We start from the raw sequence: 24960 nt of genomic DNA, 5'->3' as shown, positions 1-24960 counted from the left end.
TTTTCAGAGACACATTTTCTCGAGAACAGAATTAATTTGAAATGAATAAGGTTCTGTAAAGCCACTAAATTTTGCTGTTGCCATGCTTTCCATTCAAAAGCAAATCTTATGTTTAGATCAAACAAAAAAATAAAAAACAATTCACTAAAAAGAGCAGTGTTATTTACACAGTACATGAAAGAACAAAGAAACAAATTGCAACAAATTAAAATTAGAAAACTTACGTGATATGATGAGCGAAAAACTTTGACCTTGCTCTGACGTGCAGCTGTGGTCAAATCATGTACTTGTTCCTTTGTCATCTTAACAGTGGTAAGGCACAGCATATCCGGGTGAGGAACAGAGCTGAGATGTTGAATAAGAACACTTACTCCTTCACCAAGAGGGTTCTCTGACAAGTCGAGATGATTCAAGTAAGGAGCCTGGTGCAGAGATTTTGCGACAATAGCAGCACACTTGGCTGTCAAATTGAGATTGATGAGTTGCAGCCATTCAAGTTTGTCTGTAAAGTTAATATGGGACACCAGAGTCTCCACTAATTGAGCATCATACGCAACACCTGTTTTACCCTCAATTGTAATGGAGTTTGGCCTGCTACATAAAGGGAGAACCTCAGTAAGAATTCCCATCAGTGGCTCGCTTTCCTCCAAATAAACGTTAATCCCCTCAACCGTTGAGAGGCAATGACAAGTTGGAAGAGTGATACGTGCAGTGTTCTCCGTCAAACAGAAAGCTGCTCCATTGTTTTGTTCATCTGACTGATCTGCAGCATCTGGTGTCTTTTGTTGAGAAGACTCTGGTGACGCAATGAGTTCCTTTAGCATTGCAGCGAGTCCAGTGGAATAAAAGTTCGTGATTGATCTGATGTAAAGGTGCGCATTTTCTTCTTTCTTTACGAAAAACTCGTGTAAAGCATGAAATGGATACTTCTTCAGAAAATCCGCGGCCTTCTCTTCCCCTGAACAGCTAACAACAACTGCATTTACATCTTCCAGCACAGTGATTAAGTCACAATAGTCGTACTTTGAATACGACAGCTCATTAGTGACAATTAATATGTAGTTTCGCACCTCCGTAGATTTTAGCATGTGTTCATTGGCAATGGTACGCAGTTGGGCAGAATTGATTAACAAAACACCTCCAACGTGAGAGAGAAATGCGGGGAAGCGGTCTTGTCTCATCTCGGGTGAGCAACAAAAGAAGACATCTTCAATGAGACTGTGAAAACGTCTCTTTTCGTAAGTCAATTTGCTTTCACCAACTCTTTCCTCGAAATTGTATTCTGCCAGACCTTCCTTCTTTGCCACGACACCCATGTGACTTGCAATCTCCCAAGCAGCTTCTCCGGACAGCTCAGAGGCAAATTCTAGGACTTCGCTCATGTTGAAGATCTTTTCAGCTGAGTCGATTTTGGACAGGGAGGTTGAATTTTCATCTTTCAGTTCATGTTTAAGATACCAGGCTGCGAGGAACTCCTGGACTGACTTGTGGATGAAAAACACGCCTTTGTCAGGATTTAAACTTGAGAGATTGGAAACTTGAAATAATCCAACTTCAATTAATTTGTTCATTAAGTTGCCGGGTACTTCACTTGAAGACAAATGCAGAGAATCTCGCAAAAGGGCAGCAAAAGCAAGTTTTCCTAACTGACAGAATTCCTCGGCATAGTCATCTACTTTTCTAAACATCTGATCGGCATGATCCACATCAGCAACTTTTCCGGACATGTGATTCAACAAAGTTTGAATAAACTGTGTGTAAATGTCGGCCCGTGATGTTGGTAGTCCTGTAGAATCCTTCCTTGTCCAGACTAAACAGAGCATCAGCAGCAGAAGAGGGATCTGCACCACTTCCTCAAGGTCTTTTTGCAACACATACCGATAAAACTTCTCAAAATCGTTTTCATCTTTCAGAAACTTTAGTGCGAACTCTTTAACTTGCTCCTTGCTATCAAAACCATTGATCTCAAATTGTGCGTCACTACAGTTTCTCAACACGTCAAGTTTGATTTGTCGTGTGGTCAGAATTACACAACAATCCCTCAACTGCTTCCTTTCCCAGATGTCACGAACGGGAGATTGTTCTCCTGCACTGTACTCATCATAGCCATCCAAAATGAGCAACACCTTTTCTTGATTTTCAACAACAAACTTGTACAGGTCTTCAACGGAAACCTTGCCATCACTAGCCAGCAGTTCAGAAGCCCGTAATATAGCCGGGATATCTTGCAAGTCACAGACATCACGCAACTTGACCTGAAGAACAAGATCAAACGCTGCTAACATTTCCTTTTTCTTTTGCGACCAATCGTAGGTGGTTTTCTGCGTGAAAACAGTCTTGCCAATGCCTGGCCGGCCGTACACTAAAATTCGTTTGGGCTTGGGATAATTCTTTCGGCTGCTGAAGATGTCTGTGTAGTCTTGAAGCCTCTCTTTTGTTACTCCACTGGGCTTTCTGTCATCCGCAAACCAAGATAGCTGGGTGTAAATATCATCAATATGAACGACATTGCTTTGGTCCCATGGAATGATTTTCACTTTGTTTTTGGAGTTATAAATTGAACATATCTGCCTTTGGCACTCCTCGAGCCACATTGAATCTGTAGAGAAAAAAAAAGAACAAAAAAGATATTGGATTGGACGTGAATTTGGTTAATTTAATAACAAAAACATTAGAAATCATTAACTCTGCAATGGAAAAGCCAATTTAAGAAAATAACACAGCTATACCTGAACCTCACTCTGTATTCTATACTAATATACTTTTTTTTGTCCGACTAAAATCGTTATCCTAATATTGTTCTTAGAAATCAAACTTACCTGACTCTTTTCTTCGTTTAGGATCCTCCAAATCTGAACAAGGTAACTTTTGTTTTTGGCCACTGGTTGATTGCTCCTGGTTTGATGTTGCACCTGTGCCAGATATATAAAATAAAAAGAACAAAAAGAAAAGAAAGATTTTTCGAAGAACAATAAGCCAGTGGACCTGTTTGTTTTAGCTCGTTAGTTGTTGATGCTGATTCTCCTGCCGTTCTAAAGCGATTTCACAGAGGTTTTGATGGCAGGAGACAAGCAAAAGTTTCGCAAAGATTGCCACACAGCCCCATACATTAGTTATGCATAATTTTTGCGACTTAACTGACTCTATTAATGCTCGCCATTATTTGGAAGAGGAATAGTGTGACAGTGGTGCATGTAAAATTAATGTATGGGATGTTTGTGTGGAAATCTTTCCAAAATTTTAAGGAGACACACCGCAACACTTTTAGTTTGGAAGATACGTTTCGGTGGTCACTACAGCCATCGTCAGTTACACAGTAACGCACAAAATTAATGGAATAAAGTCTAAAGTAACACTAATTAGAAATGTTAATGAAAATGTAATAACTTAAAACAAAGAGTTTCAAATTAACAAGACTTTTCCATTTTCGTGGAATCTAGTCATAGAAAGTCAACTTGTAGCAAGTCTAAAAATTAAGGTTTGAGATGTGGATTTAAGGGGTCTGTCTCAGAGGATATGCAAAGGTTTCGCCGACCATTGTAACAAAAAGGCAATGGTTATGAAGCTAGACGGGCCTCTTTGTTGTATGCACAAACCACAACAGATTTTGAAATGCGTTGGAGCAACTAACCAATGGAAAAGATTCTGTTAGGATATTAAGCTGAAGTGTGCACGTTAAAACAAAGATTTGTTCTTTCCAAATAAAGTGCAGCTCCATTGTTGTCAACTTTTAAGATAGCAAGCATTACATCCTGTTGATCGAGTTTCCACTATGAGTTCATCGAATTAGAAATTAAGAGGGTGCTAGCAGTATTTTTGATGGGTTGGAGGGGAGGGGTTAACTTTGGAATGGGAAAACTCAAAATGACCTTTTACGTGAACCTTTTTTCTATGTTTTAACCGCACTCATTTTAGAGTTGTCAGAGGGAGAAGAAGAAGAGAAGAAGGAGTGCAATCTCTGTAATGTCCGTTTTGGAGAAATATTTTTAAGGCAGTAAGCTCAGAAAGCCCAAATCACCACTAGAGACCGCCCCACAAAAACAAGTGTCTTTAAAATTTTAGTTTTCTTCATTCCCCCATAAAGGTAAATTGGTGCAAGCTAACAAGGTTTGATCTCTTCAAATTCTTTAGGAGAAAAATCAAACGGCCGACAATTTTTGTATGAAATTGAATGGAAAATTATTCTCCGAGATACGACCTGCTGTTGGTTTGCCGAAAATCCTAGCTGGCCTTTTTACACTTTTAACAACGTATTTGCCCTTTGAAAACAACATACATTAGTTTTTTTTTACAGAAAACGCTCTTTTTTTTATAATTTATTCCTAATGTCTAGGGTGGGCAACGTCTTTCCGAATAGGATTTGCATTGACACCATCTATAGTCAAAGTTGAAACTTATGGTAGATCATTTGTTCCAATTTTCAGTTCGATTGAAAACAAAATTATTACAGCACTTTTTCCTTCTTTTGTGGTTGAGCCAATAACAATGCATACTTATAAACAAAGAAGTATTTACCTCTTAACAAGTGAGGACAAACGTTTGAGCTGAGTCAAGCAACGATTCACAAACTGTTCTCAAAAGCCAACAGAATTCATTCATTTCTCGCCTTTCGACTTGAAAGGGTTTCCTTCCTTGGATTGATTAAAAAATTAAGGAAAAACAAATCTCGCCGACGAAACAAGACGAATGGAAAAGGAGACCAAAGCTCCTTCCTCTTCTTGGGGGATTAGAAAACTGAATGAAAATCATCGACCACGAAGTCTACGGAACGGGGTCAATATGTCTTTATAATTAATCTTGCCTCCTGTCAATACCAACATATACCAGACCCCTAAAAAGAAATGTTACAAGAATTTACTACAGTAGGATTATTACATACCTTGGTAGTGAGGCCAGTCTTCAAAAACAATAGGGTCGTTCAGCATGTTAAAAACAACAGAGGCTGCCATCACACAAGCAAAAGACTTCCAGGACTCATCTGGGGTTCTGCTAGCACCAACAAAATCACAAACACCTTTAACGATTACCCATTCAATTTTCAGGTCATGGGCTGCTACAAATATACCTGGAAAGGAATTAATATAAAGAACACTAAACGTATGATTCATAAACGAGAGACAAGTGCAGTGATGTAAGAAAGAAAGCCCGAAAAAAAAAAATGGCTTGTAATAGTGAAGTGCTCTACCAACTGAGCTATCAAGTCAAATGGAAGCTGGTCATATTATGAGTTTGTAATATGTCGCAGAGGTAAAGAGATGGAAGTAAATATGTGAAATTCATACCCCAATTTTCTTCATGGTGATTTCATTAGTCCTTACTAAGATCTGTTTTTCCAGCATAGCCATAAACTGGGCAAATACCTTTGGTTAAGAGCCACCAACCCTTAAACCAACCCCCCTTAAACCCCTCATAGGGTTTTGACCACTTTTGTTAAAAATGATGAAATAAGACCTTCACTCAGCTACAAAATAGTTCTAGAACAAAGAGAGGAACCACATCAACTCAACTCTTGAAAGGAACAACTTGTAATCTGTTCTAGTGCATCTTGGAAATAAAAATGCGAGGACTTGAAAAATAGTAACCTACATTTTTTAAGTTTCAATCCATTCTGACCTACTCTGTTTCTGGCCAGAGGCACTAATCGATAGTTTTATTGCACCAGGGTGATAATTTATAACAAACTTGACAATAATTTTTTGTTTCTATTGACAGACAAACATTTGTGGGTTTTGAAATAACATCAAATCCGTGAGATACCTCACCTTTGAGTCTAAAATTTAGCTCTGACATAACTCAGGAATAGTACAATGCTATTCAGCCCTTGGCAGGGGAGGAGACGGGGGTATGCATAAAGTACCTGTGCTAACCTTGAACATGCATCAAGCTTTGTTTAATATTCAAGCAAAAGGTAACACAGTGTGTAATATTTTGCTAAGAATGTAATTATTATTTTCTGGCAACAATTTGGTAGAACAATTTGCTGTTCATGTAACTTTTCTTCAGATCCCCAGTTCACATCTCCCTAGCTATCACCTCCACCAAATTACAAGGAGGACCTACCAGGCTTACCTAATTCACTTTATGTCGTTTGACATCACACCATTACAACGTACAGTGTAACATACTTTGAATTCTGGTTAGAGAACTAAGCAGTACTTAAAATCTCACCTTTCCCTTCCATTTCAACTGCAACTGCATTATTTGAGTGCACCTCTTGTAGCTGTTTAGCAGTGTTCTGGTCTGTTCCACTTAAAATCTCACCATCACAGTGCACATTTGGTTTCAGAACTTCTGGGCTTTCTATTGGTGGCTCCCAGCCATCAGCTGCATGTCTTACAAGGTTTCCAATATCTCTGTCCACTGGAGCTCTGAAGGCTTCAAATGCGAGTTTAGAGGATACCACCACATCACCTAGCTGGGTTTTATCTTTGTTCAGACCACTGCAGCAGCCAACAGAATAAATGGCCTTGGGTCTGAGCTGCATCACTGCATTTTTGACAACAGTTTGAGATCCACCTGGACCAGAAGAACCTTCATTACACTTCATCAGAGCAATCTTCAAGGGCTCATCTTCATCATCACCCACTTTTCCAAAGTACACATAACCAAGGTCCTTGCGGTAACTTTTGAAGGAGTTTTTCATGTACGCAAAACATGCCAGGAACTCACAGTCCTCCACTGTCAACAACAGAATGTCTACTGGCAGCTGAACATCACTCCAACGTTTGCACTTTTTTGGTAAATCGCTCAACTTTGACAGTTTAAGGCTGAGAGGAGGTGCGGCACTGGAGGCATCTTTTGGACAGCTACCTGCACTACTCTCTGTTGCTCCTGACATTGCAATGAACCCTGATCAAAAACCAGCAATGCAGGTCAGAAAATAAAATAATAATTAAGATCTTAAAAAATTATAAAGGTCCATTAAGAAGATGTCTTGAGATTATAACAATGCCCCCTGAAACACTCGAACTATTTCAAGACCAAAGCAAATGAGCTGGGTTTACTGGTATTATGTATTCCACCAGGTTCAAGTTAGAGGGCACACTTGATTCTACATGTTTGAGTGGCAGTTGACAATGGGACATATTAAAATAATATTCCTTCACCAGAGCATGTTTAAAACACAAAATGGCAAAATGATGATAAGATAGGTTAGGATAAGTGTCAACTTGGAAGTCAACAGTCTACATGAATTTATTTTTTATTTTTATTTTTATATTTATTATCTTGCCACACAGAATAATTTACAAATAGAATAGAAAAGATAATTAATAGCTAATTTTAAGTTATCCAACAAGGCATTTATTGTGCTGTTCCATTGAAGGCTGTGTATGTATGATGGTGTATTCTGTAAATTACAACCATTTTCACTGTTTGGTACATAGGAGGGAGTAAGGCATGTATCTTTAAACATACCAGCTTTCATCATGCTAATTGATCAACGAACTAGAAAATTTATTGGTGAAAGAAAGGAAAACCAAACTTAAACACCTGACCTTATAAGTGAACAAATGGAAGAAAGGCGTCATCCTTACAAGGTTGACCCAATATTGGGGAAAATTCAAACATTTTAAGTGAAATACTTGACTGGCTCTCATGTAAAATTTGGTCACTTCTTTTGCAAGGCATGAAACACTCAAACACAGTCAATTACTGGTAACTTCTTTACATTTCCCACGTCAGTTTGATTAAAAATATATCCATCTTCATCACCCAAATTAGCATGAAAGGTGAAGATGGATGAGTAATTATCCCAAGATGACAAATTATTATTTCAATCTATCTTGTCATGTTGCCATTTTACCATGGTCAATGGAGCCTTGAAAAAGTTTGGTTTTTGTTTGTTTTAAAAGCTAATATGGGATAAACATTTTCATATAGAGCTACATCAACATAACCTGCAAATTTTAATAGTTAATTATACCTTTTATATCATCTTTACACGCATGTATACATTTTGTCAATGTCATGGACACTTGATGCACTAGCTATAGGGCTCCCCTCTTCTCTGCACCTGGCTCTAAACAGCACTCAATTAAGGATGGTGCCTACTGATACCGAAGTATTTCTGTGCGGTTTACGACTACGCAGAAAAAGCAGATCTTAGCAAGGCCTATTGAAACCCCCCCCCCCCCCCCCAAAAAAAAAAAAAAAAAAAAAAAATTGGGGGTGACCATGCATTTTTCAGAGATAATAATAAGCAATAATATCTCTAAAGAGCACCAAAATATACAGAAATGTATGGGATTTTTACTAAATTGAAGCTTATATAATAATCTATGAAAAATGCATATGCATGGTTACCCCCAAATATTTTCTTCAAAGTGCTACTATGAGGAAATTCGTGTCTTTCTAATCTGAGCCATTTTAAAACAGAAAAAAGTAGTCTGTACGTGAAGAAGAATGCTGTTTACTATTTTCAAATATCTCTTTTTGTTCCAGAGATATTCAAGTTTATAAAATATGCAAATTAGCCAAGTGATGACGTCACAAACTCAACCGAATTTTGGTCAAATATTGTTAAAAAAAGTATCTCAGCCAATTTGTATCAAAAATGCTTGATTCTTTGCAGTGACATTGTTCTAGGTGCACTCCATAATATGAGCTTATCAGTTTTGTTACCATGGCAACATACTGGGTTCCAGTCCTCCCTGATACTTAAGGCTTCGCTGGCCACCTTTGGCATTCTATTTTGATATTTGCCAATGGTGCCTCATCTGCATGATCCAGCAAGCGTATAATTATGTTAGGTCGAGTTCGTGGCCTAATTGTTAAATGTTTTTCAAGTTGAAAATTAATAAATATTGAAATCGGGTTGGAGGGGACTGGAAAGGAGTGAGTTGCCATGGAAACCGAATTTTTATAGTCGTAAGTGTATTGCCTTTAGAACTATTAGCCTGCCAGGTTTCAATGGTCTCTGCTGTAAATTGACTGAGATAGCTTAAGTTATATACTTGATGTTATATTGAGTTGAGATTATGACGTCATCAGTCCTCTCATTTACATATTTTACACATTTTTCAAACGTGAATATCTCCGGAACCAATGCATATATTTAGAAACGGTAAACGGCGTTTTTAATCTTTCCTAGAATTTTATGTGGATAAACCTTAAAATTCAAGAGGTAAAAATTTGATCACAGTAGCACTTTAAATAGAGATATCAAAAGCATTTCTAAGTTCTGCTTTCTCCGTATAGTTTTAAACCGCACAAAAATATTCCTGTATTAGTAGGCAGGACCCATAGAAAACCCAAGTATCTTGAGATGCCAAGAATGTATGCGCAGTAACAATAGTAGGCACCCTCCTTAAAGCCGCAACTGTTTCCATAGATTTTGCTAATGCCAAAAAAAGGCGTAATGGCGATTGAAAGCTGTCCTTTGTTTTAATTCTCCCAGTTCAGGTATCTTCAGTAGCAGCTGGTAATCAAGCCTAAATTGCAGAAACCACTTCCTCAAAGTTCAGCTGCATCTCTTATCTTAGGAATACATGTTATGCACACCAGTGTTCAGAAAAAAATTGGATTTTTTGCTAATGACAGCCAGTGATTGTGCTGGGCCAAAATCAGACCCAGTCTTTCCTCTTGGTCAGCAAAATAGACTTGCAACAACAACACTTTATTAAAAATAGACAGTTACAAGGTGTTTATATACCTACCCGCAAATAGCTGAAGCTAGACGAGGCGGGTAGGTAAATGTCGACAGTCTTCTTCCAATGGACACAAAGTTCATGAAATAAATTCTACATGACTGTATATAGTTCCTGGTTCAATTCCCTTTCTTGGACTTTCTAACTCTCTTATTAATTTTTGTTCGCATTTATACTGATATCATGTTTTTCACATTTTTCTCATTTTCTGGCTGTCTCACAGGAAAGTGCAGGCAAGGTTTTAGCACCTTGATGCATATGGTGTAACATCTCTGCCAAAAATTGAAGTTGCCATGTAACATCCAACTTAAGAGATCAACATCAGACTTTATCATGTCAACATTGATCCCCAAGTAAATCAACTTCCAACTTTGCAACACAACGTCTGACAACATGAATCAACTTTCAACTTTAATACGTGTCCTTAAAGTTTATGTGAAAATTACCAAGTTCATGAGTTTCCAATATCGGTCTTTATTTTGATGTCGACATTTTAGTATGACACATTCTGACAGCATAAATAGCAAGGGACAGACAGACCTGCACAGCTTCTCTTTGAAGATTTCTTGTAGGAAAGGCTCAGGTTTTGCCATATTTCCATCAAAACAAGTTTGAGGTTGGGCAATGATGGTTGATATTGTGTCGCAAAAGGCAATATTTGTTTAGGGATGTTGCTTTTTTGCTACGATGCAGAAGACCTTTTGAAAATATTTTAACATCTGATAAAATTTTTTCAATCAGATTCTTTGGGTGGCCTCTAGCAAATTTAAACGATGTCTCCTGGAGACATCGTTTAAATTTTTTTAACGTTTTCCTTAAATGTTGTTTTTGAGGAGTTAATGTTCGTAGGATTCTTAGGGCTTTGCCCTTAACAAATCCTTTTTGACTCCTGGTGGGTGGCTAGAGGAATCAAAGCACTCTGTGAGCAAATTTGTGAATAAAATGGTATTTTGGATATGTCTAAATTAGCTATAAAATAGGAGTTTCAGTGGAATCCACGGATTGGCTCTTCTCTCCACTGTTTCCAGGTTGAATTGGAATTTGGAAATGTTGCTTTTAGTTGAGGGAGGAAAACCGGAGTACCTGGAGAAAAACCCTCGGAGCAGGGACGAGAACCAACAACAAACTCAACGCACATATTACACTGAGACCGGGAATCAAACCCGGGCCACATTGGTGGGAGGCGAGTGCTCTCACCACTGCACCATCCCTGCTCCCATTATATAATTTTGCTATCATGCAAGAAAGTTAAACTTTGCTCTTGACTATTCATTTGGATACGCAAATTAAGCAACGCAGAGACGGAATGCCAGGCGACAAAACATTGTGATTCAAAAGAGAGCTTTTCCAGGTTTTTGCGAAGTGCTTAAAATGGCAGGTGTGTCTGTGTGACCATGGCAAAAGGCCTGTAATTATTTAATAAGTCATAGATTTTGGCTTTGTTCCTCTTGTATTTTATGCTTGTTTATGCATGACAACAAGCATGCTTCCTTAGATTGCTTTTTTTTTTTTAAGGTTAAAGTCTTGGTGTGGTTTGATGGCATTTATACGCTTCACATTCTTTGCATGAAAAGTTTGGTTTTGATTTGGCTATTTTAATAATTTTAACCCCGCAATTTGTTGTTTGACCTTTTCAATTCAAGGTAGGTTTCTAGAGCCACTGATATGGTTGAATTGGTGGGTCCCAGTTTGATTTGACATAAAACCGATGAATTTGTTTATTTTGCCTGTGAAAGAAGTATCTGAGGCGCATTCGTCTTGCAAATTGTAAGAAATCCTGAAAAAGTTGGCATCAGACTTTATTTTTGTCTCCATAATGAATGAATAAATCTGAGGCCTGTAAGGTCTCCAACACTTCTCGCCTCTTGCTGCCACGTGTAGCTGTGACATGTGGCGTGACATGTATTACGTCAGTCACTGATTTCCCGTATGTAAAGGAAGCGAGAGCATGTGCTCGCCATTAAAATATGTAGCATGTTGTTGTGAACTCCGTGTTCTTTACTCTGTATTTTTGAGAGGATGTCTTGATACATGGTGGCAGCGGTAGTGGCTTTTATTCTGTTTACTGTTTCAATGATGAGCGATGAGGAAACTTCCTCTGGAACCTCCCCGACCGTTTCTGTACACACAACGGCTTCAAACCAAGCTGGACATATCCATCGCCCGTCGTTGCCTCAAGTTAAACCGCCACCTCCACTCAATCTTGCTGTCCTGCTCGGCGAAAAGGTGGAAGTTGTGGAAGCAAACCTGGCTCAACTTCGCTATCGTTTCGAAAATTTCAACGCAAGGAGAGGCATACCAGAAGGCTCTTTTTCTTTGCACCATCGGGCAGAGCGCCTTGGAAATTTTTAACGCATTTCAGTTCACCGCGAGCGAAGATCCAAACAGGGCCGGTACGATAATCGCCAAGTTTGACGAATACTTCACGGGTGACGTAAACGAAACGTACGAGCGCTACAAATTCAACCAACGCAATCAAGAAGCTGGTGAAAACTTCGATGCTTACCTGACCACCCTTAGAAACATGACCGACACATGTAACTTCTGCACGTGCCCGACGATGAAAGACTCTCTAATACGAGACCGCATAGTCCTTGGGATCAGAAACGATGATGCTGGCAAACGTCTACTTCAGGAAAGAAAGCTCAACCTGTATCGATATTTGTCGAACCTCGGAGAGCACCACAACTCATATGCAAGTGATAGGTGGAAAACTCGAGGAAGTTCATTGGATTAACAAGGCAAAGGGCCTTCCAAAGACGAGCGGGAGACGCAGTGACCGTCCCGAACATTTACCTGACAGGAGTAGCTCCCAATCACGACAGCTCAAATGCAAGTTCTGCTTAAAAATTCATCTCATGAGGAAGGAATTGTGTCCTGCATGGGGTAAAAGGTGCAGTGTCTGTGGTAAAATGAATCACTGGAGGGGCTCGGAGATTTGCGAGCGAAAGGACAAAGTTCACTCGGTAAGTCAAGACTCTGAGCTTTCTGATTCTGATTCGGACGTTGCTTCAGTTAAGACTCTTAATGTCGTTGTTAATGGTGTTCGATCCCAACAAGACAAGCCCATTTATTGTGAAATACTTGTTAACTCCAAGCCAGTCAGTCTGCAAGTGGACTGTGGAGCTACTGTCTGTATCATCCCTAAAAGCCACACCGGTGACAGCCCTATTAAACCTTCCAATGTCTCCCTAGAAATGTGGAACAAAGTGAAAATGAAAGCACTTGGAAAATGCAAGCTGCTCTTTGAAAACCCAAAAACACTATTGAAGTACATGGTAAAGTTTGTTGTTGTTGACGAACAGCTCACCCCCCTGCTTAGCCGCAAGGCTGCTGAAAAAATGAAACTCATCATAGTCAACTATGACCAGTTTGAGCATGTCAATGGAGTAGTAGATAGCACAAATATCTTAGATGAATTTCCTGACGTTTTCAACGGGGACATTGGAACCCTGCCTGGCTCTGTATGACTCACACTGAACTCTGATGCGGAACCGATACTTTGCCCGCCAAAGCGAGTGCCTATTGAGTTAAAAGAACCAGTGAAACTAGAACTTGACAGGCTAGTCACTGCAGGAGTTCTCACTCCAGTGGATGAACCCACTGACTGGGTAAATCAGATGGCAATTGCCACCAAGAAGAACGGAGCCCTACGCATCTGCATAGACCCACGTTCTTTGAACCTTGCACTAAAGCGGGAACAGTATCAACTACCAGTCCTTGATGACATCCTTCCTGAGCTTGCTAAGGCCAAAATCTTCAGCAAAGTTGACCTTAGTCATGGATATTGGCACTGTTCTTTGGAAGAAGACTCTAGCATGCTTACCATATTTTCGACCCCTTTTGGGAGGTATAGGTGGACACGCCTACCCTTTGGACTTTCCGTAAGCTCGGAAATATTCCAGAAACGTCTGGTCCAAGCTCTGGAAGGACTTGTGGGTGTTGCCTGCATAGCAGATGACATCTTGATTTATGGTGTTGGTGACACTCTTGATGAAGCCAGGCAAGATCATGACAAGAATCTCTCATTGCTATTGGAACATTGCCGACAGAAGTCCATCAAGCTCAACAGGGACAAAGTGGTGCTGAGGGTACAACAGGTGGATTTCATGGGACATCTGCTGACTGCACAGGGTTTGAAACCTGACCCAAACAAAGTGGAAGCCATCTTGAAACTAGACATGCCTGAGACCAAGGAAGAAATCGAGAGACTGAATGGCACTGTTAACTACCTTGCTAAATTCCTGCCAAGACTTTCCCAAGTCATGGAGCCACTTAGGAGACTGACCCAGACAGGAGTTGAGTGGTACTGGGGAGATAATGAAGACAAAGCTTTCGATGAGGTGAAGCAACTAGTCACTCAAGCTCCAGTTCTTGCTTACTACAGCCCAGACAAGGAACTTGTCACACAGTGCGATACCAGTAGCCTAGGACTTGGTGCCCTCCTTATGCAAGAAGGTCGTCCCCTTGCTTATGCTAGTAGAGCTTTAAGGGATCCAGACACCCGCTATGCAACCATCGAAAAAGAAATGTTAGCAATTGTCTTTGCACTGGAGAAATGGCATCAGTATGTCTATGGGCGTCATGTTGTCATCAAAACAGACCACAAGCCTCTAGAGTCTATCGCCAAGAAACCACTTGATAGGGCGCCAAAACGCCTACAAGGTATGCTCCTCAGAAGCCTGGCCTATGACGTAGACATCCAGTACCCACCTGGTCATACCCAACATCTGGCAGACATGATGAGCAGATCATTTCTCCCAGCCGATGGTCAGACAAACCCCAGTGAATTTGAATCTGTCAATGCAGTCCAATTCCTACCCATGCGACAAGAGAGGGTACAGAAAATCCAACTCGAGACTGCAAAGGATGAAACCCTGCAACTGCTTATGGGCACCATACTTAAGGGATGGCCTGAGGATCGGTCAAAGATCTCACCTCAACTGACCCCCTACTACAGCATGAGAGATGAACTTAGTGTTTATGATGGGCTGGTGTTCAAAGGGGAGCGCCTTGTTGTGCCTCAAGGGCTGAGGGCTGAGATAAAGAAAGACATACATGCTGCTTAAGGAGAGCGAGAGAGAGCGTGTACTGGCCTAGTATGAACTCTGAACTCAAACACTGGATCTCGACTTGTGAGCCCTGCAGATTATTTGAAGTTTCCCATGGGAAAGAAACCCTCATGAGTCATGACATACCGCAGAGGCCTTGGGAGAAAGTTGCTGTGGACCTCTTCACCCTGAACCAGAAAGATTACTTGGTGACGGTCGACTACTATAGTGGTTATTGGGAGCTGGACCGGCTACATAACACAGATTCTGGAACTGTGGTCAGAAAACTCAAGGCCCACTTTGCAAGACATGGGAGTCCGTGTCAACTCATTAGTGACAATGGCCCCCAATTTGTAGCCGCAGAATTCCAAAAGCTTACAAAAGAATGGGACATTGCGCACAGGGTCACCTCTCCCTACAACAGTGAGGCTAACAGCAAAGTAGAGGCTGCTGTGAAGTCCGCCAAAACACTCCTCCGTAAAACTGCCAAAGGTGGCCATGACTTCTACGTGGGACTACTGGCTGAGCGCAATATCCCATCACAAGGAATCGGTAGCAGTCCAGTTCAGGGGCTCATGAATAGGAGGACAATGACATTACTGCCCACAACTGGTTCTCTCCTGGAACCAAGAACCCCGAGCTCTAGTCACAAGAGAGAGAAGCTGAAAGATATTCAAAAAAGGCAGGCTCGATACTACAATGCTGATGCCCATGACTTACCTGAATTGAATGAGGGAGACACTGTGAGGCTGAAACCGTTTGTACTGGGGAAAAAGGAATGGAAGAAGGGAGTGGTTGTTGAACGACTTGACGAAAGGTCATATGAAGTTGAGACAGCAGATGGATCTTCCTATAGGCGCAACAGAGCCCATCTGAAGAAGACCAACGAGTCATGCCCTGAAGCAACCAGTGGTGAATCACAACAAATGCCAGAAAGCAACATATTAGGCCATGGAAGAAGGACCAGCAAGCTGCCTCCCGAGGAAAGCCTTACTGAGCCACCACAAATGTCAAGCTGCCCTGATGAGCCCGATGAGCCCTCACCTTGCGAAGAATCAGACACTAAAGGCCCACCATGTATTGAACCCTGCATAGAGCAGAGAGAGCCAGACTTAGGGACTAGAACCCGGTCAGGAAGACTGGTCACTAGACCTTCGTACCTTAAGGACTTTATAGCGTGACCAACCTACAAGCACCTTGTGAACATTGCCTGTTAGGCTTAACACCAAACCTTCTATTTGTCGTTAGGGTTTGAACATTTATTACCAGTTGAGACACTTTCACATATAGTGTCCATGTTCCAGTTTATTATTGTTTAAGGTTTCTCATACATGTTCCAGTTTTCGTTTTCTTTTTGTTTGTTTGGCTACTCATTTTTATATTGGGGAGGATGTGACATGTGGCGTGACATGTATTATGTCAGTCACTGATTTCCCGTATGTAAAGGAAGCGAGAGCTGATGTGCTCACCATTAAAATATGTAGCTTGTTGTTGTGAACTCTGTGTTCTTTACTCTGTATTTTCGAGAGGACGTCTTGATACAGTAGCAAGCTGCAAAAAGAGATGACATGAGCGGGGCTGTGCTAAAGAATGAGGTAATCATATTATTATTGGCGGATTTTTTCGAGCTAGTTTAGGGGAAAAGTTCAATGATGGTGTGTATTCCTGAAACCTGTGAAGTTGATTTGTATCAGTATGTTGTTGAAACCATTGCACATTTTAAAGTTGAAAGTTGATTCATGTTGTCAGACGTTGTGTTGCAAAGTTGGAAGTTGATTTACTCAGGGATCAATGTTGACATGATAAAGTCTGACGTTGTTCTCTTAAGTTGGATGTTATGTGATTTTTGTGGAGATGGCACACCACAGATGCATGCCTGATTATATGCATGCATGACTTGTAGGTGGATAATTTTGATAGTTATGACGCATAACATAATTGGATTAATTGAAATCACTGGGCAGAAATCAATCAAATAAAGGGGGTCTTTATGGCAGGCGTTCCCTCTCCCCTCACCCCAGTCTCCCTTTCTTCTCTCACTTTTTCTCGCTCCCCCTCCCCCTCCACCTTCCCAATTATACCTGCTACACAGGCTGGGTTGGTGACATGATAAGTCCTCTGACTTGCAATCTGTTTGTCCCAGGATCGACTCCTGGATGAGGAATAGTTTTTGTTTATTTTTTTCCTTCTCTGCTTGTTTTGTTCAGACTGAGAGGTAAACTTAACCGCATTTACCATATCAAAACAATTAACTGTAATGCAGCATTCTGCATTCCACTATTTTAATAATTATTATTCAAGAGCTTGTGCATTTCATTGAATCGAGATTCTAAAAGTGGCTTATATCCGCTTGTTTGGCGGTTGAGTGCTCTTTAGGTTTTTTCTTAAGTTTATACTTTCAAACTCCAAAAACATGTAAGCTTATTTTAATCGAAAGAGAAGAGAAAACTAAGCGAGTGATGGAGCGATCAAGTTTTTGTTCAACACGATAACTCGTTCATTACGTATGAACAATTTATGAATTGAAAAATCAAAGAGAATTTGTATGTAAGCACATTTTTATGCAGATGATTTTAAACAGGAAGTGATTGATTGATAAGAATTTTCCAATTAGAACTGATTTTTTTCCTGAAACTTCTGCTATATAAAGTTATCATGTATGATAGAATAGTGACGCATTTTGCCATAGCCGTGGTTGCATTTACACAGATGAGTTATAGCGCATTCTTTTACTGCCAAGGCAATTTGATCAAACAAAGTCTTCTGCGTAAGCAAAGCGAGCGCGAGGCGAAAGCGAAAGTTTCCGAAATTAAAAGCAGTTTTAGTCCTTCTCGAGCTTCATGTCTTCATGGGCTCACAGGCTAAACCAAACACAGCGTTATTAAACTCTCTGACGCAGCAGATAAAGGAGAAAACAGCCGATATATGTCATCTGGCATTCCAATACCCCATATATTATTAATGGCGTAGTATCGTACATAAGCTTACCGTTAGATACGGTAACCAATCACAAGTCAAGGGAGCTTCGATCCACTGTGACGAAAACCTAGAAGACACAAAAAAGTGATTTCAGCCTTCGTTGTTCCTAAACAAATCTTACAATAACAACTTACATTGTAAATAACAAGCAAACAATAACTAACTTACTGAAGGATTGCATGTAATTTCCTCTTTCCAGAAGGAACCCGTCAGGAACAGTACTTCGTGTACGCCTACGTATAATGTGACATAGATAGTAGTTAACAGTAACTTTAGTACCTGTAGTAGTTGCAGTAGGCATAGTACCTGTAGTGGGTGTAGTACCTGTAGTAGGTGTAGTGGGTGTAGTACTACAGGTACTACACCTGCTACACCTACTATACCTACTGCAGGCATTATAGGTACCATTAACTATTCTTAAAAACTGTACCATTGTACAATGCAATTCCAGGGATTTGATTGGCTTAGCGGCCATGGTATATGAGCCATTATACCATGCGCGAGGAATGACGACCATTAAATTATCTTCTGGTTGTTCTTTTAAAGCGAAATCAGCAAGATCTGGCAACAATTCTTGAGTGTTTTTAATAAAACAATTATTCCACTCACGCTTGTTGGATATGAGATGATTATAGCCAACTCGGCGCTACGCGCCTCGTTGGCTATTTATTATCTCATATCCAATAAGCGTGAGTGGAATAATTGTTAACTGTATCTCCTTTGTCCCGGGACATTATACGTAGGTTTAGATGACGTAGCCGAAAGTCAGACAATCAATACCCCCCCCCCCCCCCCCCCACGCAAGGTCTCATGGAAATAGAAATTCACTCACTTCCTTGCTGCGGGAAAAGTCACGCACGTAACACTAGGTACAAGTTTACTGTGTTTTCCATGTTTTTTCTTTCTATCAAATCCTGTTCTCTCCTCCTCAGTGTATCCTGTGTGACAGGCTCTAGAGAGAGGGAGAAGAGGAAAACATTGAGGGATTCCCGTTTCCCCCTACAGCGCGCTCTCCTCGCTTTCCCGCTTTTTCTAGCGCGAGCCTGGGCACGCAGGCTACTCTCTATTAATGTTAACGGCAACCAGGTTTCTTGGATGGAAAGTGGTGACAAATGGAACTCTATCAATAGCAGTGTTAACATCATTTTAAGAAACTTCCGGATCCTTCATGAAGACAGCACGACCGCCAATATCTTCAATAAACCACCACTGAAGGCTTTCAGGCGTGCAAAGAATCTGAAGGATTTGCTAGTCAGAAGCAGCCTACCTCAAAACCCTTCGAACCTACCACCAGGAACCTTCCCTTGTAACAGGACCGTTTGCCGTACATGTCCTCACGTCAATCTGTCTCTCACAATAACAACACCCAAAATGCAGGTTAATGTCACAGGACATTATTCCTGCAGTCACGGACAACGTGGTTTACTGTTTGACATGTATCAAATGTCCATCGACAGTTTATATCAAGGAGACTGGTCGTAGTTTGGCGGACAGGTTCAGAGAGCACCGTAGAGATGTCATCAACGGGAGAAATGGCCTCCTTGTGCCCGCCCATTTCAACCAAGAGAACGACACACTTGAAGATCTGCGGTTTTGAGGGCAGGCCTAGCTAACCAAGAATACCTGAAAAAGCAGGAGATCCCGGGGGGGGGGGGGGGGGGTACTTGGGTTAAGTTTTGCTGGGTATGTGCCGCTGGCATCTCAGAGCCCCTTCCCCATTATAGTCTATTTTGTGGCCAGTTATAGACCCCATCTTAGTCACTTTTTGGGGAAATGTAATTTTCGCGATCCCGACTAAGTCACTTTCCATTTATGCATCTACTTTCAAGAACGGAATGTAATGCGAGGTGATTGTTACATTTAATAAACAACAACTTTCTGAACTTTTTAACCGAGACCATTTTGAATCCCTACTTAATAGAATTTTCTCACCCCCAAAATCCGAAAATGTGCGACCCCATTCTAGTAACTCTATTGAAAATGCGACCCCGTTCTAGTCAATCCAGTCGTGAAAATGCGACCCCATCCAGCAGCACATCCGCAGTAGCCTCTTATAAGGAAGTAACCCCCCCCGGGCAGGAGATGCGGTTCATTTTCATTACTTGCTCGCGCGCTGGCATGGGCTGTCACGTGTGTCGCGCGGGGTTTACCTAAAACATGGAATCCGGAATCCGGAATCCGGAATCTGGAATAAAAAAAAAACCTAAAATGAAAATTCGTCAACATGAAAATTTCAACGAAGGTCAAAGTCACTTGGGAAACAGTTTTTATAGCTTTTGAAAAATTGTAATATCAGTCAGGAGGCCAGCGAAATTTTCAAAAGTTTCCCTTAGATTTCAATTGCTTAGGCAGTTGAGCCACTCATTTGGAATAAAGGTTCCCAATCTTCAAACGTACCCTTAAATACCCCCACACCTCTTCCTACTCGATAACGTTTCCTCCTGCCATAGCACGTAGATAGACAATGAAACGTAACTCATGCATCAACTCTTCGCAAGACTCACTGTCTTTGCATAATAATATAAAAAGCCTTGAAACAAGTCCGTATGGGGGTGGCTTAGATTTCATCTAAAAAAAAAAGCTTCGAATTGGCACCGACCCTGGGGCCCCTTTCTCGAAAGTCCCGTTAATTAACGGGCCCGGAAAGCTGTTGTTGTTTACATTCAAGGTCGAGGTTTCAATAGTTTTGCAGATAATATGACGAAACTATCAGTTAACAAAACAAAATGGACTGATTTGTTAGCTACGACCCGCGCTTTTATTCTTTAGATTTTCATTTGATTTCGGGCCAGATATGTTACCGGGACTTTCGAGAAACGGGCCTCTGGATAGCCAGCGGGCAAAGTTATTTATTCATTTATCAACTCATCCGTCCGTCCGTCCGTTCGATCGTGCGTTCGTTTATTCATTCATTCCCTTCGTTCCTACATTCGTACGTTCAATCATGTATGCATGTATTCATTTATGCACCTTTTTACAAAAGAGTGTCGAGCTGCCGGTACAAAGGAAACGTTTTATGTCGATGGCCTTTTTTGAAATACAGTAAGAACTTCAGGAGCCTGTGAACGATTTCCCATAATTTAGTAATCACAATAGCAGGATGTAGATAACAAATTATTTTATATCCTCTAATTCCAGCTACCTTGGAAGCCGTAGATCTATTGATTTTGATTTAGAGGTAATACGGTCTAAATATTTTAAGCCCCATTCCCACCCTTATGCCCAAACAATTTGTTGAGCCGTAATACACGTTAGTCACAATGTTATGACACGTGTAAAGATATATTTCCATCGTCACCATTGTGAATGCGCTAATTTGCCTACTGTACCTGTCAAAACACCACCAATCGTACACATCTCTCTCCCCTAGCTTTTCCGAAAGAACGAAAATCCCCTACTCCTAAGCCAATCAGCATACGGCAAGTTACACAGAAAAAGAAAAATAGAAAGAAAAGAAAGTCTTTCTTGATTTAAGGATTCCGTGTATTTGATTTTATAAACATAGGTAGGTGTCGTTCTGGTGTTTTAAAGTTTTACGCTTTAAAGGGACTGCCCTAGAATACTAACACCATGGGGTTAACAGCAGCAATTAAAATCTCAGGCAAACTTTTGAAAATTTTACTGGGCTCCTGACTGTACTGACTGTTTCCCAAGTGACTTTAACCTTCGTTGAAATTTTCATGTCGACGAATTTTCATTTTTGTTTTTTTTTATTCCGGATTCCGGATTCCGGATTCCTTGTTTTGGGTAAACCCTGTCGCGCGCACGCGCCCTTTTATGAATTTGAGCATGGGAGCAAATTTAACGAACTTTTTAACGGTATAGTTTTGTACCCTGAAGAAGGCAGCATTGCCGAAACGTCGGCTTAATATATCTTACAGCGTCTATTTTATAATATTTTGAATTCCCATTTATTAACTTCGCTGCGCAGTATTACAATCTTTGTAAAGAAGGTAGGTTTACTTCAGCTCTTTGCGGGGGGCTGTAAGCATTCTTTTGTAAGGCTTCTTAAGCCCCATTTACACCAACAAAACATGTTTAATTAAATCAGGTTTAACAAAATGAAAATTGATCACAGACAGCTGAACCATTGGCTTTGACATTCAAGTAAACTTTAATGTATGCTTTCTTTTGTGCTAAATCTGTAGTCGACAAAAATCCAAAAGCGGCTTCTATGCGAAGGCAACAATTTTAAACTGTGTTTAACTGAAACAGCTTTTAAACGTGTTTAAGCCTTAGTGCGAATGGGGCATAAGATGGGCGAAGGATATTAGTTGTGAGAAGGAACTGATACCTTTTTGTTTTAATATAACTACTTCGAAGCGCATCTACGGAATATACTGCCACGCTGAATTAAGTTAAGACACACAATACCGTTTGTTCACGCTGCCTACGCTATCCAATTGCATCAGGAAAAACCGGTGAGAATTTTCCGCCAAATAGCATAGTATTCTCGAGCGCATGGAAAAAAAAAAGGTTGCTCTGTTAGGGAATCAAATGGAACGGTTTTTTCCACTGGTAATTTTGAGAAATATTCAAATAAACCGCGTTTCTTACCAAGGAGCATAGTACGTGAGTGTGATGAGGTGCGGCTCAACACTGTAAAAAGACCACAGGCCCCCCACTTCGTCGAAATTTTACTTATTAATTCTCGGTTTCTTTCTTCTAAATTTCCAAATTGCAAATCGTTATGGATATAGAAAACCTGTATGGAAACAACCCATAGATGTCCTGCCTTCTTTCATTGCTATAGTTCACCCCCTCCCCCCTCACCCACGTTTTACATAAAGTGCGAGTTTCCTCAACCATTCTCTAAATTTCCATTGATTTTCTCAAGCGCCGGAGGACGAGGAGCACAAAGAATGCGCGTGAAAACCCATAGGAAGACTGGGAACGACTGCAGTCAAGATGCTTTATGCAACCCGGCCCAGGCCACGGTCTTACTGCGCATGCTGCAAACAAAACACTACCTCGTCTAAAAGTTAGATGGCAAAAAACTTACTTTATTGTACTTATTCAAAAGTACATCAGTTTCTTTAACATGGTCCCACGATGCCTACATGCTATAAACAATTATCATAACTGTGAATCAGACGTCCACGGTGACTCTATGAATGCCTTATTGAAATATTATCTCTTTATTTACAAATACAGAAAATAGAAAGAAGCTTTGACCATGTACAAATATACAAAAGCGTACCTTTAAACACCATGAAGTGAGAATTTAAAATTAAATATACTTTGTCTCTCTCTCTGTCTCAGTGATTTCAACCACATAAAGGTCGCGGCAGTTTTAGCAAAAATCCTTTTTCGGTTGTTTGTTTTGCTCAATGTTGTACACCAGTCGCTCAATACATTGAATCATAAAATTGTTCATCTTTCGGGCACTTAAGCCAAATTAATGAAAAGAAACAGTAATTACCTGTGTGGTTGTTGTGATAACCTGCAGAACAGGCGTTACACTCTGTTTTTTTCATAAGAACGTCTAATTTTTAAGCTGAGGCTGAACGTTCTTATATTTTATTGCGATTTGAGGCTGAAAACGTTCTTAAGATGTTCTTAAATTACATGGCGTACACTACACGTATTTCAGTAAATCAATGAGGACGTGACCAGAAAACCTTTCAAAGTGCATATTGTCTGCTGAGATATGGTATCAAGAACTGCTGATTATGGCAAACCGAGATGTGTGTCGCCATTGTTAATGTTATACAAAACATGCCCTTAAGTATTTTGGTTAATTTCCATTTGTTACCTTGATTTTATATACAGATTAGCAAAACAAAAACGTTCTTAATCAACTCTCAGCCTGAGGAATGTTCTTAATACGTTCTTAAAATTTTGGTTAATCTCAGCCTCGACGTTCTTATTAAAAAAAACAGAGTGTATCTTTTTTTTATTGCGTTTTTCAGGTGAGCGGAGGCACGCGCGAGTCACGCACGATGGACTCGCGCTCCCCGCTCGCCTAAAAAACGCAAAAAAAAAAAATAATAAAAATAATAAATAAATAAATAAATAAATAAATAAAAATCACGCCTGTTCAGCTTACTATTGTTGTGAAAGCACAGAAGCGCTCACTGTTTTGTTAGCAGAGAGATGATACCTAGAATACCTCATAACAACTGGAAACAAGATAAAATAATAATATACAAGTTAAGTACTACTCTCTCAATTGGGAGGCAAATATGAATTTCCCAAATAAGTGGGGGAAGGGTGGTGATGGTTTGTAACGAGCTTCTTGGGGCATCCTCAACCAACCTCGTTCCCAGCACTATTAAATTTACAAAGGAAAAAACCCTGTGAGCGAGGCTGATCCTGAACTCATAACAGTGAAAAATAAAGACTGTAAAACAAATCATTTTCTGCTCAGTTTCACCGGGTAAGTCAGCAAAATCCTTAGATTACGACGTTGTTGATCATCTTTGACACGCGGCGGCGCAAACAATTGAAACCTTTGAAGAGTAAAACACTGGGTCACTTCCCTGTTGCAGTAATAATTACTGTGTTCATACAAAGACCGCCACCACCCACTCACCCAAGATAAATGAAATAAAAAAGAACAACACAAAACACTGATCCATTAAAGTTCGGTGAACCGCCAGTATCGACTTCATTTGTTAAGTTTTCCTCTGTCTCAGTCTGCCGCCAATCCTCTGATTCAAGTGATGGCCCAGGCTCCTGCTAAACTGCGCGGTCAAACGAAAATCAGTTAAATATAAGGTTTTTACTTTGAGAGTTCAAAGATAGTAAGTTGTTTGTGAGTCTGTAAGTTTACTAACTCATTTGACGGCAATTTATCAAAAGAAGAAGAAGACAAGTTTTTTAAGGTAAAGTATGTGGAGACTGCTCGGCGAGGTGCGTCTTTGTTTTCAATTTGAATGCGTGACATCCGGAAAGCCGATTCACCTAAATGTTCCTGAAACTTTTCGCATGGCGTAAAATGATCTAATAAACTCACAGGTGGTGCGTAAAGCCTACAATCTTTTAACAGTGATAACCTCCAGCATCGCCAATTCCCCCAAATAGATAGCCTGCGAGCAAGCTTTCTTGGGGGTGGATCCTCTTTCCCCCTCCCGTCCCCCACCCCCAAGAGAGCTTGCTCGCAGGCTACCAAATAGATAGATACAGAGATATAGTGAGGCAATAAGTAACCACCAGATAGAATTGCATTTCTTGCAGTCAGAATGAAATACAGGGAAAAACGACATTTGTCATACGAATGCTTTTTATAATCCCCGGGCTTTTATCCTTACGTTTTCACCTTTCGTTTAGGAACAGAAACC

The 24960-nt window shown here is 40.4% G+C and overlaps 1 protein-coding gene across 3 annotated transcripts in view; it reads right to left on the bottom strand.

Moving 5' to 3' along the window:
* LOC146456707 (uncharacterized) overlaps positions 1 to 17753 on the bottom strand; it is a 32822-nt gene extending 15069 nt beyond the window's left edge. For 2 of the 3 annotated variants that reach the window (XR_014858793.1, XR_014858794.1), the window contains exons 1-5: positions 17687 to 17753; positions 6169 to 6849; positions 4880 to 5065; positions 2820 to 2912; positions 225 to 2599 (exon numbers count right to left, since the gene is read on the bottom strand). Coding sequence is in view for 1 of the 3 variants with exons in the window: in XM_085093012.1 (XP_084949138.1) it covers positions 225 to 2599; positions 2820 to 2912; positions 4880 to 5065; positions 6169 to 6838 (3324 nt within the window). In the remaining 2 variants the exon portion in view is untranslated. The remainder of the gene's footprint in view (positions 1 to 224; positions 2600 to 2819; positions 2913 to 4879; positions 5066 to 6168; positions 6850 to 17686) is intronic. The other variant, XM_085093012.1, reaches the window with a different exon arrangement.
* Positions 17754 to 24960: the final 7207 nt, after the last annotated feature.

This window comes from Pavona decussata, unplaced genomic scaffold (genome assembly GCF_977016875.1).
Source record: "Pavona decussata unplaced genomic scaffold, jaPavDecu1.1 SCAFFOLD_254, whole genome shotgun sequence".
In the NCBI taxonomy this organism is placed as follows: domain Eukaryota; kingdom Metazoa; phylum Cnidaria; class Anthozoa; order Scleractinia; family Agariciidae; genus Pavona; species Pavona decussata.
Note: the sequence above shows the minus strand (reverse complement) of the source record. Positions and strands in the feature narration are given on the sequence as shown.